Below are 12,938 nucleotides of genomic sequence, written 5' to 3'. Positions count from 1 at the left end.
TTGTAAACCTAGGTGAGATCGACTCACCCAATCATCATATCCAACAGAACCACTCCAAATGTCTTACGCATATGAACAAAAAGGAATTCTGCGCTAAATGTTTTTATAAACTGTCTGTGATATCATTCATATGTAGTATCTTTAACCAGAACAAAGAATTCTACTGTACATATGTCTTAAGTCGGACGTTGTATACCTGTAGGCAGGCATTTTTCTATCATGTGCCTGTGACATCTTCCCATCACAATTTAACTACCCAGCTATGGACAAAATTCTCCTTTCCTCAAACTCTCATTAGCTACCTATAATCTCATTACTGCTTGCAGCCAGCAGTAAAACATCATACTATACTCAATTCCATGTAAGATCAGAGTAGACATCAAACGTGCACTTCCTCCCTGAGTTCATCAGCCTGAAGAGCTTCTGGTTTGAGAGCTCCGACGACGGCGAGCAGGGGGCGGCCGTCTCTCCAGATAGCAATATTCTGCTCGGAATGCTGAGTCGCCGCTCCAATTCCTCGGCCTCCCCTCTTTCGATGACACGGTCGTAGCAGATGTATCGGCCGCAATCGTGGCTGCTCATTGCCTCGTAGATCGATACGTGAGCGCCGGCCAGCTTCTCCACGTCGACGGTAACCAGCAATCCTTCTGCAAACATCTCACCGGCTCCTGTCCAAATGCAATGGAATGGGTTTCAGGATCATGGCCTTTACTCTTCCTGCGTTGCCGGGACTCATCGATCACAGCATGCAGTGATATATCTCACCTTTGAGGTAGGCGATGGAGGCAGCGATGTTGCGACGATGGAATCCAGACCCGGTGACAAGAGCCGGGCACACCGTCGCTAACTTCAAGTCCCGTCTTCCTCGAGCAGCAGCTTCCCAAGCGGCCTTCTCTGCCATCGTCTTGCCCAGTGCGTACCACAGCTGCAGTCATCCGGAAGGAGTTATAAGGCAGAAACATGCAAGCCTTCGTCTTCACTCCAACTTGCGTCGGACTCGACTCACCTTCTTATCCCGGCAGAGCTGTTCATCACTCCAGCAGCTCTCGTCGACGACCCTGCGGCTACGAGGATCGCTCTGTCGCCATGTACAAGCCAACAGAGACGAGGTGAAGACGCACTTCCTCACTGACTCGGTTCTGACACAGGCTTCGATCACTCGCTCTGCCGCCCGTACCTCGATCTCGGCCATATGCTTCTGTAGAGTGGATGGCAAAGATCATGTTAAAAGCTCTGCCAGCATTTAAATCTTGCTTTGGTTCTACGATCTAAGCGTTATATGCTTTTAACTCACGGAGTAGCCCGATATGCCGCCGGGATCCAGTGAACTCGAGGTGTGGAAGACACCGGTGCAGCCATCGAACGCCCGGCACAAGCTATCCATGTCCGTCATGTCGGCCATCACCGCCGACACGCCGCCCCATAAGGTCTCTGTCTCCCTGAGCTTATCCCAATCCTCTGCAAGTTTCCATGCCAAACTAGTCATCATTTGTGAGGAGGTTTGCCAGAGTATTTATTAATCATCATTTCATCAAACATGAAATGGACAAGGTGGGAGCAAAGGAATTGGAAAAGAAAAGGAATCAAAGCTGAGACTAAATGACATCTTTCCATGCCGATTCAAATAACGGCGAGGAAATAAACGGCTGAAATCGAAGAACGTATCCGTGGCAGAGACGATTTTTATGTTCTATGGAGAGATAGATGAAGTAGGAGGCGATGAGGATAAGAAACCTTGAGTCTCGACGAGGAGGCGAACCGCATAGCCACGGTCGAGGAGGCGGTCCACGAGGGCGGACCCGACGAAGGAGACGCCGCCGGTGACGCACACCGCGCGCCCCTCGATCCGGCCTCCTCCGTCGCCGTCCCTGCTCCGCCGGACGCCGACCGGACCCGTTTTCCTCGCGCTCCGTCCTCTGCAGCCACTCAGGATCGCCTTTCGCAGCGCCTCCGCCTCCGCCACCGCACCCTCACTCCTCCCCATCGCCCCCATCCCTTGCTGTCTCACTTGAATGGGATCTGTCGCGAATTGAGATGGCGGAGTCGGTGAAGGTTTTATATCGGAGGGCTCTGATATGGTCACCCCTAATTATTCAAAGCCGTATGATGTATCAGGCACAAGATTACAAGACGGCAGGGATAATATGGGGTAAGAATAGCATTTGTCTTTTGCATCTCACTTATTTCTCGGAAGGGGAGATGGATTGTGGCTTGGCTCACTCGGCTCAGCTTGACTCGGCTCAGCTCGGCTCCAATGGCTCAAGTTGATGTTGTTCTGCCGGTGGTGGTTCTAATATGCAGAGCATGTTTGAACAAGGAAGTCCAAATTTGACTAAATATATTTTTTTAGCTTTATTGATGTCATAAGACTTACTTTATATTCCTATATCATATTCTATTTAAAATAAACTACAAGAGGACGGTATATGTAATTATGATTAACATGTTTTTTTTCTCAAAAACATTTTTGCTAATAAGATAAGGGATAGAAGACAATGTCCCAAGATAAATAAATAATGTTGTGCTTAATAGTGGATAGAAATCTAAAACCATCACATTTTTACACATCTATATGTATTGACTTTTTTGTCATTTAATTTCATTTTTATTTATCATCATCATCTTATTATTATTATTATTATTATTATTATTATTATTATTATTATTATCCAAGAATTCTTCCAACACAAGTCCGGGCTAATAGACAATTGTTTTTTTTTTTTAATGAATTCCTCCAAATGAAATCAGGCACCCTACTAGTAATAGTTTAACCGTATTTATTAATTAATGATGTTCATAAATCAGCATAATGGGAAAGGGTGAGATCAAAGATAAGCTTATGGAGTTTGACCATTAATCATGTTGACCAATTGACCCAAAAGAGATACCTACCTAACCATGTGTGACGTCTAAAACATTGTCATTTGACTTGACTTATTCAACTAAGTGCTAAGTTCCAGCCAAAAATGTTTCTTGTAGACAATAATATTTTATTGATAAAGTACTCAAAGTGACATGTAGCCAAGTATTGGCAAGACTCATGATGAGAATCCAAGTGTAATTTATTTGGGGGCAAAAAAAAAAAAAAAAAACTCTTGTTGTTTTTCATTTTTATTTTATTCACATATTTATGTAAACATGTTTGGAGTTGCTGCCAAAAGACACCCAAAACAATCCTTCATTAAGAGCATGAATTAATGATATAGAAAGATGCCATCCAGGACCAGCTTCATCATTGTTCTCCTGGGATGAAAGCATTATTCATGCCAAATCAAACAAATGGAGGCACAGTGTTGAAAGCATAGTCTGTGTTTGTGCATGGCACCAAACTTTCTTAAGAACATTAGGTTTTTCCTAACATGTCATCACCACAACTTTCTGTCCACAATTAGGTCACTCTGACCCATCTAACACTAAATTAGTTCACATAACTAATCACTTCTACTTGTCTAGTTAATTAGCTGCTTAAATATTTTTCTGAATTAACAAGGGAGGTAAGAGAAGACTATTTATCATTCAACCTACTTTTCTACATGTAATATTATTCTAGGCAAAATTACCTAAGATAAATCATTCTTCTTAATCGGATCATATTTCATGTTTTATTTATTTGTTATTAAATGGTAATCTCAGACAATGAAGGCTCATAAAGAGTGGTCAAAAGGAAGTCTTGATACCTTAATTTTTTAATCCAATAATTAATTTTAATTAACATCACTAAATTTATTTTCTAAGAATTAGCATAACTTGCACAAGAATTATGAAGTGGAAGAAAAAGCAGTTTATTCCATTGACTTTTAGGGAAAACGCTGAGTCAAAGTCTTTGTGGGCGGGCAGCTGTTGCGCACGTGGTGGGTTGGTGGGGAGGGCTCGTGTTCTGCGAACCACCAAGCCGGCCACTCACAAGTCAATCGGCTCGGCTCCAAGCTTTTTAGCCACGCTTGCTTCGCCAACTCGTGTCCGAAATGGTGGGCTACGTTCGAAGGTTGACTCTTGACACCTGAAACTTACGTGAGTCAATAATATCAACCGTCCGATCCGATCATAACGATAGGGCGGGGCCTTCCTCGAAGTTACCCCGTGGACGAGTGCTGCTTGATCCATGAGGTCTAATATAAGAAGATGGAGTTGAGAATTCCTTTCTACCAAAGATCATAGCAGAAAAGACTGCATTATTAGAAATAGAACCAATTTGATCAAAATATGGATTTCTTCTCTCTCGATGCTGTTGATAGATATCATGTAAAAAAGAGTGATTGAATGTCTATGATAAAAAGATAGATATCATGGTAGCTAGTCAAACTTCTCATTCATACAAGTCAAAGCAGTGAAATGATAATGGATCAGATTACTTGAACTTGTAAATTCAATTCAAATCATAAAAAGCAACATCTACCTTAATTTGAGAAAAGTGAAGCTAACTCAAGTAGGAGAGAGAGGGAGAATACCAAAGATTCATGATGAAGGCCTTTTTGCTCCTTGCAAGTCATTCCTCAATTGATTCATCATCTGAGGAGCCAAAAAAAAAACAAGTAATCTCAGAGTTTTTGTCTAAATAAGCAGTAGACAAGTTTACTGTTTACAGTCAGTGACATGAGGAGAAGCATAAGAACATCAGAAACCAATGGTGAGTTAACAAAGACACATTTTCCCCCTTCAAATACTGAGTTTTCAGTATATATTCGAGCAGCAGTAAAGGGATATCCAAAGTTCCTCGAAATGTAATCTCATTTGCGATTTGGGTGATGCTCGAGTTACTGAAACATAGACCTATATTAGAAGAGGATATAATACCAAGAGTTGCATCAACAAGGGTGCAGCAATAAGGATGATGTTACTTCTTTGAGTGATTCATCTACTGTTCCAAAGAGACTGCTGCTTATTTGCTGGTTCCATCAGAATCTTGATCCTTCTAAAATGTAACATTGCTTGGCCTCATCAATTATTCCTGCATCACAAATCAGATCAAACAATACATGGAAAACCAGTATGAACGATCCCAAACCTTTCTGCCGCATGGCATTCTCCTGCTGACGGAACAACCTTATGAGAAACATGAAACACAATGTTCGACAAACAGCCGTCCATCATCTATGATCATAGCCTAACAGTACATGAAGAACAGATTATAGCTCATGGCATTTGGAAGCAATTGCCTCTCCACCATCACATCAATCAAAGCAAAGCCATGTCTTTTACAATGCAGAGCACGGCAACGCCATGGTGGCATCCTCTCTCTCTCTCTCTCTCTTCTCCTTCAGAACATCTCTAGCTTTATCGGTCAGTCTGTGTGATTACATCCGGGCATAAATCTTATTCACGCATTTTATCGACTAACTCGTGTGCCTTCTCCGTCCCGCGACTCTTGCAGTAGACATCCTCCGTTCAATCGTACGAGGCCAGATCCAGATTCACCCCCAAGCTCCAACATCTCCTGGAAGAAACCCTAGGCAACGGCGTACTGTCAATCCGACAACAGTATGTCAAACATCTAAAGATTAAGGTTAAGATCATGCTTCAAGCTGTGATACACAGGGTCCGCCCGCATTTTATCGACCACCTCATAAGCCCTCTCCCTCCCGCGACTCTTACAGTAGACATCTTCCATCTTCCGTGCAATCATACGAGACCAGACCCGGCTTCATCCCCCAGCTCGGAAATCTCCCCTTCAGCCTCGTCGGCGGACTTATTATCTGTCAACAACATGTCAAACCCATGAAATTTTAGGATTCTTTAAGCTGTGACACACATTCCAGACATCGCTCATGCTCTTCTCCTGGCGCAGGATGCGCAACGGAGCGCTGAAGCAATCGGTATCGAACATCGGAGCAAACATCAAACGCAATACCGGACGGAACAGCAACAATCCAAAGCATATTCCCCATCCTACATCTAATCTTCCTTGCAAGCCTTCTGCGTGCCACGACTTTACCAACAAATCGCACAAAAGCGGTGATCAAATCTATACATCACTTGAATATGGTCACTTAATCGACCCTTCATAAATGCTTAGACTTTAGGATTGGTCGGGGTGCGACATGACCATGCGGTTGTGCAACACACAGGCGACGCACGAGGGCCCCAATGGTGATTAGACTTTAGAATTGGTCGGGGTGCGCCAGGTCACTGAATATTGTCAGTTAATCGGGCCTTAATAATGCTTAGACTTCGGATTGGTCGGGGTGCGCCAGGCCCGTGCAGTAGTGCAACGCACAGGCGACGCGCGAGGGACCCAATGGCAAGCCATTGTAGCGGACCCTCCCCCACAATAAATTAATTTAATATCATAGTGGATCGATGACCCACGTATCAGATATTAAACTGATAAGAACAGATACTACACTTGATCTTAGCCAAAAGGCCGAGAAAGGTATGATTTTTTCAGTCGCCATGACACGCTTATATAACGCTTGCTTCAGTCGGTGGTCTCTTATTTGGCGATGTGGGACTAAACGACTTGCAAGCTCCACTTTTCAAATTAACGGGAAAGTTGCATGTCACACATTACAATTTATCAAACTCCGAACCATCGACATGACAAATAAATATAAGAAATGAAATACGATAAGTTTTATATGTATCTATTTATATATAATTTAAGAGAACGAAGAGGCAATTTGATAATTCATCCGTTATCAATATAAGGGATATGTATCACAAGGAATTGACTTGTATTATTGATCTTATTACATGGATGTCCAATTTACAATGTCACTTACATATTAAGATCAAATGAAATAGATTTTGATATTTATGGGTCTATTAAAAGAAAGGTATAGTGCGCTCGTTTTTTTTTTTTTTTTGTTCTCATCAATTTTTCAGTAGCCAAAACAAATGTTTTTCCTTTTAATTAAGCTACATCCCATGATTAATTTAACTTATAGAGGAAGTTGATCCTCGTTATGGGTAAATATATGCATAAAAATTATTCGGGATTAATTCGGTCGAAGTGTATTCCTTATAAAATTTAAGAATTTTTTTATTAGGGTTTTCATCAATAGCGTCCAAAAGATCAAACTTGAGGTATGTGAGTTATATCTTATTGGTCTCTTTTAAAATGATATTGGTTATTCTCGGTGTTCTATCTCATTTTTAATGGATATTTCACATTAATCATTAAAAAAAACTCTAGTATTTTAAAGTAAAGGATTCTTACATATTTACTTAGAATTGATACATTTTAATAAACAATTCATTATATCTGCTAATTTTAGTGTGGTTAGGAAATGAAAACAATTTTAATTCAGTATTCAGTTTTTCATGAAATTTATGTGTGAATTATTTTAGATCCCAACTAAACACCAGTTATTTAAACTCATCTTCTACACGCCCACACGTTTATCCTATATATATATATATATATATATATATATATATATATATATAGGATAAACAGTGGGCCACCCCCCAAGTCCCCGTCGCGTGGCGGACGGACGCGGCATCTGAGACAGGATACAGAAGAGGTGGTCTCGGATGATACCAGCAAGTCGGGAGCTGGGACCCATCTCTACTCGAAGGATTCCCTGACCCCTGTCACGTCCGAGACAGGGGAGGCTCACCCTTTCACGAAGGAATCGAGTGCAAACGACAAAGGAAACGGCCAACTGGCAGCCGTTGCTGTTGTCCTCCCCAGCTCTTTCTTCTCCTCTCCCTCTTTCCCTCCTTCCTTCCCTCTCGTCGCCAACCATTTCTCCTATTATGATCTCCTGCTCCTCCTCTTCTTCCCATCTTCCCACCGGATCTTTGGGCCACCGGCCATGGCGGCCCTGGATCTGAGGGCCGCCGCCCGCCGCCCGCGCCGCGGCCGGACCATGTCCCACTGGCGGAGGCGCATCACCGCCGTCGCCCTCCTCTCCTCTGCCGTCACGGCTCTCCTCGCCTTCACCATGCCCTACCCCCTAGCCCTCGGCCTCATCTTCCCCCTCGGCCCTCTCTCCTCTGCCGGCACCTCCTTTGACGAGTATGAGCCCCTTCCCCCTTCTCCCTCTCTCGTTCGCGTCAAACCAAACGAACCCGCCGTTTCCACCTCGAATTCTGTCTCTTCTTCTTCGTTATTTGCACCGCCTCAAGTGCTTCGGAACCGTATCGAACCGCCCCCAGTGGTCCGGAAACGCTCAAAGCGGCGAAGATCCAAGCGTCGGGAACCGCCTCCAGTGGTCCGGAACGTAGACTTACCCGCACGAAAATCCAACCATAGCGACGTAAAGGTCCCATCTCTGCGTCGGGAGGTAGAAAAGTTCGTCTTTTCTTCTTTTGGGGCAATCGGAGAGTTTCGATTCTGATGTTGCAAATAATTCTGCTGGTTCGTTGAAATTTGTGTAGCCAGCTTATTGGAGAATGGCGCCGGAGGAGGCACTTCGGCTCGCCAAGAGAGAGATTCAAAATCCGCCGGTAGTTTTGGATGATCCGGATCTGTATGCCCCGTTGTTCAAGAATGTATCAGTTTTCAAGAGGTGAGAGACGACTCTTTTGCTTTTTTGTGGGCACTTATCTTGCGAATGATAGCTGCAACATTCTTTTTGTCGTATGCATCACAGCTTAACATTCTCCAGAAACAAATCAAAACAATCCTTAAATTGATATGCTTTCAGGAGCTACGAACTGATGGAAAGAATGCTTAAGGTCTACATCTATCAGGATGGGCCAACACCCATTTTCCACACACCAGAACTCAGAGGCATTTACGCTTCTGAAGGATGGTTTATGAAATTGATGGAGGAGAACAGGCAATATACCACCAGGGATCCAAGTAAAGCTCATCTGTTCTATCTACCATATAGTGCACGCCAGCTAGAGCTTGCCCTTTATGTGCCCAACTCACACAACTTGAGGCCCTTATCACTCTTTTTAAGGGACTATGTGAATGGTATAGCTGCAATGTTTCCTTTCTGGAATAAGACTAGAGGGGCAGATCATTTTCTAGTTGCCTGCCATGACTGGGTATGTATTCACTAGTGTCAATTTTAAATATTCTGCCTTTGCAAAAAAAAATTGTTGAAGATTCATAAATTTCTATATGATCAACTCTTGTTAGGTATCATGTGTGATGTTCCCTGTTCTGTTTATCTTGTTCAATTCCAAATTTTCTTTGTCTGCATCAAGTTTAGTGATTCTTTTTTGTCAGTTCTAGAGTTCCATTATACCTTATCAATTACAGGTTTAATGACGGCAAGTTCGGAAATGACTTCTATTGGATAATATCATATTTTGATAAAATCTAGCTTATGTCCTTTGCAAACATTATTTCACGGAGTTTGGATGTCCAAAAGAAAAGTCACTGTGGGTGTAGATTGAGAAAATAATACATAGTGGGTGTGAAATTCATATGCTTGATGTTAAGACTTATTCATGTAACATATGTTTGAATTAGTTCATAATAGAGTTTTGGAGAGAGATGCCTTGTCTTTTATTCCACAAATGTGTATCTTTTTTTGTTTAATTGATGTTTTGGAGATCTGTGGATGGAATAATATATTCATGACTTCACAATTCTAAGCACGAGTATGTAAATCACTGTATCAGTATCTTATATAAAGTTCACTTTATCATGTTTCTGCAATAACAGCTATGACCCCGTTTTCCATCGAGTTTTGTACAGGGGCCTTACACCACCACTCAACATGAAGAACTGTGTAAAAACACAATCAAAGCTCTGTGCAATTCTGATGCTTCAGAAGGTATATTTATCCGTGGCAGGGATGTTTCCCTTCCGGAAACAACCATCAGAGATCCGAAGAAGCCGCTTAGATATGTGGGTGGGAACCGTGTCTCCCAACGATCTATTCTAGCCTTTTTTGCTGGGAACATGCATGGGAGGGTCAGACCAATCCTTCTGAAGTACTGGGGTGATAAAGATGAAGACATGAGAATCTATGGACCCCTTCCAAACAGGGTTTCAAGGCAAATGTCATATGTCCAGCATATGAAAGCAAGCAAGTTCTGTATCTGTCCCATGGGATACGAAGTGAACAGCCCGAGGATCGTTGAGTCTATATATTATGAATGTGTTCCGGTGATAATAGCAGACAATTTTGTGCTTCCTTTTGAGGAATTGTTAGACTGGAGTGCGTTCTCTGTGGTTGTGGCTGAGAAGGACATACCTAACTTAAAGAACATACTACTAGGAATTTCTCTCAGGCGATACATCAGGATGCACACTTGTGTACAGAAGTTGCAGAAGCACTTTCTTTGGCATGCAAAGCCACTCAAGCACGACATTTTCCACATGATTCTGCATTCCATATGGTTTAACAGGTTGAACCAGATTCAGATTCAGCTTCAGCAGGAATAGCACCCTTGTTGCGGTGGAAAGTATACTTGCAATTTACAGACATGAAACTCTGATGGTTTATGAGTAGCCTTCCAGTGTGATATACGAATCAAGGTTGCTTGCCACTGCTTAGTTCATCTATGGTTGTGTTTCACTGTTCCAGATCTAGAGTTTCTTGAAGCAAGAATATGTTTTCAGGGGGAAAAATCAATTGAATTGAGGGATATTAACCACGGGATTTTAGAGTTGCTGTGGTTAGATGTCGACTGAGGCTCATTGTAATATGCAAGGATCATTAGGAATGAAGGTCAGCCGAGCAAATACAGATCCACAAGACTCCTGGTGAATGCAAGGATGAAATCCACCAGAACAATGGCACGACAAAGTTCAAGTAACCTCCAATAAGAAACTAGAAGAAAGTGTTTTACTTTTTCTTTTTTAATTTATAATTTTTTAGCTTTATTTATGCAATTCTTTTAAATGGTGGTCCTCACTCTTTACAGAAAAAAGATGTTCAGTAATTGCTTGTTTATTTGAATTAATTTGAAGCCTTTATTGGATAATGTCTGTGTAACTATCAGTTGAATTCTATTATTACTGAAAATTTGTAGTAAAATAAAATATTTATTAATTTGAAGCTCTGATACAGAAAATTTGTGAAACATCAAATGATACGCATCAGAATGATAAAGGAATTATTAGGATCTAAAAGCAGCACTAGCAGAAAAATCATCGATTTTGTAAGTATTCATTTGTTAAAAACTAATTTCAAAAAGTACTTGACTTTAAAATAAATAAACTAACAGTTAATTTAAAAATAATAACAGTAGTAAAAAGCAGAACAGAAATAAGTACATCGGAATTTATAGTGGTTCGATCATTGTGACCTACATCCACTTTTAATTCCTTCTTCGTCGAGGTCACCAGCGTCCACTAATGGTCTTTCTTCAATGGGCGAAGACCAAACACCTTCTTTACAGCACTTTCTCATTTTCACTGGTTTAGGAGATAATCCTTACAAGGCTCACACCTCTCTTGAATGATCACAACTCTAAAAAGGGAGAAGGAGGACTTTTATCACTTTTACAACACTTTTAACATCCCAAAGACTTCAAGATATTATTCATACTTTTGTATCATTTCAGAGTATTTATAGGTTCCAATGTCTTCAAAATTAGAATAAAAAAGTGTCTCACCCCGTATTTCTAAGATACTAGAGGTATCACCACTATTATTGGGTGGTACCACCGCTTGTAAACTGACACTAGACAGTACCACCGCTCAGTCTGACGGTACCACTGCCTGATAAGGCGATAACCACCGCTTTGAAGGTAATAACTATTGACGGTACCATCGCCCAGAGCACCTAGGAGACTGAGTCCCAAGCGGTGCCACCGTTGGCCGTGACTTCGGGTGCTGAATGAGCTTTTCAACCAGCTCAATTGGCCCCTAACTAAGTTAGTGGGATTATCTCTTAATTCTAACTCAACTTAAGGTTCAACTACGATAATTTAAGACATTAACTAAGCAATATTTGTATGGTATTGAGGTGATACCTAAAAAGTGCTAGTCATAGGTGCCCAGCAAGCCAATCACGTGAGTGATGGCACGTGTGACTTGATACAGAATCTTTTTGCTTATTATATTTTGGCATATATCACTTTATAACTATTGCATAAATGCATACATATATTGTGATGTCCTTGGATTTGTGCAATGGGAATTGGATCGTGATGAGATCACGATAATGAGATCGATTCACCTTTAAACACATATCCTAAATAATCCCGGTCATAGGTTACTCGAGAGGGACATCGTGATAACCGGATAAACTGGTGTGCTGTATACCCGTCCATATGATGGATGCAGCTGGTCTCATAGTTGCTCGTGTAGGGACACTAGGGATACAGTACAGGTGCTCATTGGAGAATAAGTTCACTGATTGATCCGCTTACGGAATGCTGGATGGTTAATGATGCATTATTATCAGACAGCGATTCCGTAGTCCTAGTGGTGTATCTGGTCCTTAGACTTGAGACACCAAGGATGTCCTGTATGAGTGCTCCACTCTTTAATACCAGACTTATAGGTTTGGCTGTCCTAGATCTAGTACAACTGGTCATTGGGAGTGGTAGTCGACCTTACGAGGGCTATTGAGTGTCGATAGAGGATCATCCACTCTCGGCGTCATGAGAGGAATATCCCATGTGTTCTTGCTCAGACAAATCCCTGGCCAAGGTCATTCGGGTTGAGAGAGAAAGAGTTCTCCGGGAGAATCCGATTAGAGCGAGACTCGAGTAGAAACCGTATGGGTCTGACAGCACCATGCTCGATATACGGTCTCTGGGATATTAGATGGATGAGGGACTATAGGTACACGGTAACTGAGGATAGACAGGTCCAATGGATTTGATTCTCCTGTATCGTCTGGGGACTACGGCGTAGTGGCCTAGTACGTCCGTAGTCGATGAGTCAAGTGAATTATTACAGAGATAATAATTCACTGAGTTAGAAGGAGTTCTGACGGGTATGACTCACGGTCAGCTCGATATTGGGCCTAGAGGGTCATACACATATGGTAGGTATTGCGATGAGTAATGGTTCAAATATGAGATATCCGACGGAGCCCTTGTCTTATTGGATGCAGATCCAATACCCACTAGGGGAG

At 42.0% G+C, this 12,938-nt stretch overlaps 2 protein-coding genes, 1 long non-coding RNA gene and 1 other non-coding gene across 4 annotated transcripts; 1 reads left to right on the top strand and 3 right to left on the bottom strand.

Annotated features, from left to right (window-relative positions):
* Positions 1–100: 100 nt before the first annotated feature.
* LOC135615352 (cinnamoyl-CoA reductase-like SNL6) lies at positions 101–2,025 on the bottom strand. Its single transcript, XM_065113701.1, has 5 exons — positions 1,735–2,025; positions 1,295–1,458; positions 1,007–1,198; positions 766–925; positions 101–668 (listed from the first exon to the last, which is right to left on the bottom strand). The coding sequence occupies exons 1-5, from the start codon at positions 1,991–1,993 to the stop codon at positions 352–354; spliced, it is 1,092 nt and encodes a 363-aa protein (XP_064969773.1). The 5' UTR covers positions 1,994–2,025; the 3' UTR covers positions 101–351.
* Positions 2,026–3,148: 1,123 nt separating this feature from the next.
* LOC135615351 (uncharacterized) lies at positions 3,149–6,357 on the bottom strand. Its single transcript, XR_010487988.1, has 3 exons — positions 4,795–6,357; positions 4,449–4,509; positions 3,149–4,000 (listed from the first exon to the last, which is right to left on the bottom strand). It is a non-coding gene; the product is annotated as an uncharacterized LOC135615351 (long non-coding RNA).
* On the bottom strand, positions 6,178–6,374 carry LOC135616012 (U2 spliceosomal RNA). Its single transcript, XR_010488246.1, has one exon. It is a non-coding gene; the product is annotated as a U2 spliceosomal RNA (small nuclear RNA).
* A 1,272-nt stretch (positions 6,375–7,646) lies between these two features.
* LOC135613603 (probable glycosyltransferase At5g03795) lies at positions 7,647–10,741 on the top strand. Its single transcript, XM_065110632.1, has 4 exons — positions 7,647–8,228; positions 8,323–8,453; positions 8,592–8,940; positions 9,599–10,741. The coding sequence occupies exons 1-4, from the start codon at positions 7,758–7,760 to the stop codon at positions 10,289–10,291; spliced, it is 1,644 nt and encodes a 547-aa protein (XP_064966704.1). The 5' UTR covers positions 7,647–7,757; the 3' UTR covers positions 10,292–10,741.
* The last annotated feature ends 2,197 nt before the right edge of the window (positions 10,742–12,938 follow it).

The sequence above is a fragment of the Musa acuminata genome, chromosome BXJ2-6 (assembly GCF_036884655.1).
Source record: "Musa acuminata AAA Group cultivar baxijiao chromosome BXJ2-6, Cavendish_Baxijiao_AAA, whole genome shotgun sequence".
Lineage (NCBI taxonomy): Eukaryota > Viridiplantae > Streptophyta > Magnoliopsida > Zingiberales > Musaceae > Musa > Musa acuminata.
This window is presented reverse-complemented; position numbering and strand designations above follow the sequence as displayed.

Excerpts from the sequence above, each read along its gene's own strand:
- LOC135615352 (XM_065113701.1), bottom strand. The coding sequence starts at position 1,993 with ATGGGGGCGATGGGGAGGAGTGAGGGTGCGGTGGCGGAGGCGGAGGCG. Across the intron at positions 1,459-1,734 it reads CCTCCTCGTCGAGACTCAAG|AGGATTGGGATAAGCTCAGG; the intron begins GTTTCTTATCCT and ends GGAAACTTGCAG. Across the intron at positions 926-1,006 it reads AGCTCTGCCGGGATAAGAAG|CTGTGGTACGCACTGGGCAA; the intron begins GTGAGTCGAGTC and ends GGATGACTGCAG.
- LOC135613603 (XM_065110632.1), top strand. The coding sequence starts at position 7,758 with ATGGCGGCCCTGGATCTGAGGGCCGCCGCCCGCCGCCCGCGCCGCGGC. Across the intron at positions 8,229-8,322 it reads TCCCATCTCTGCGTCGGGAG|CCAGCTTATTGGAGAATGGC; the intron begins GTAGAAAAGTTC and ends AAATTTGTGTAG. Across the intron at positions 8,454-8,591 it reads AATGTATCAGTTTTCAAGAG|GAGCTACGAACTGATGGAAA; the intron begins GTGAGAGACGAC and ends ATATGCTTTCAG.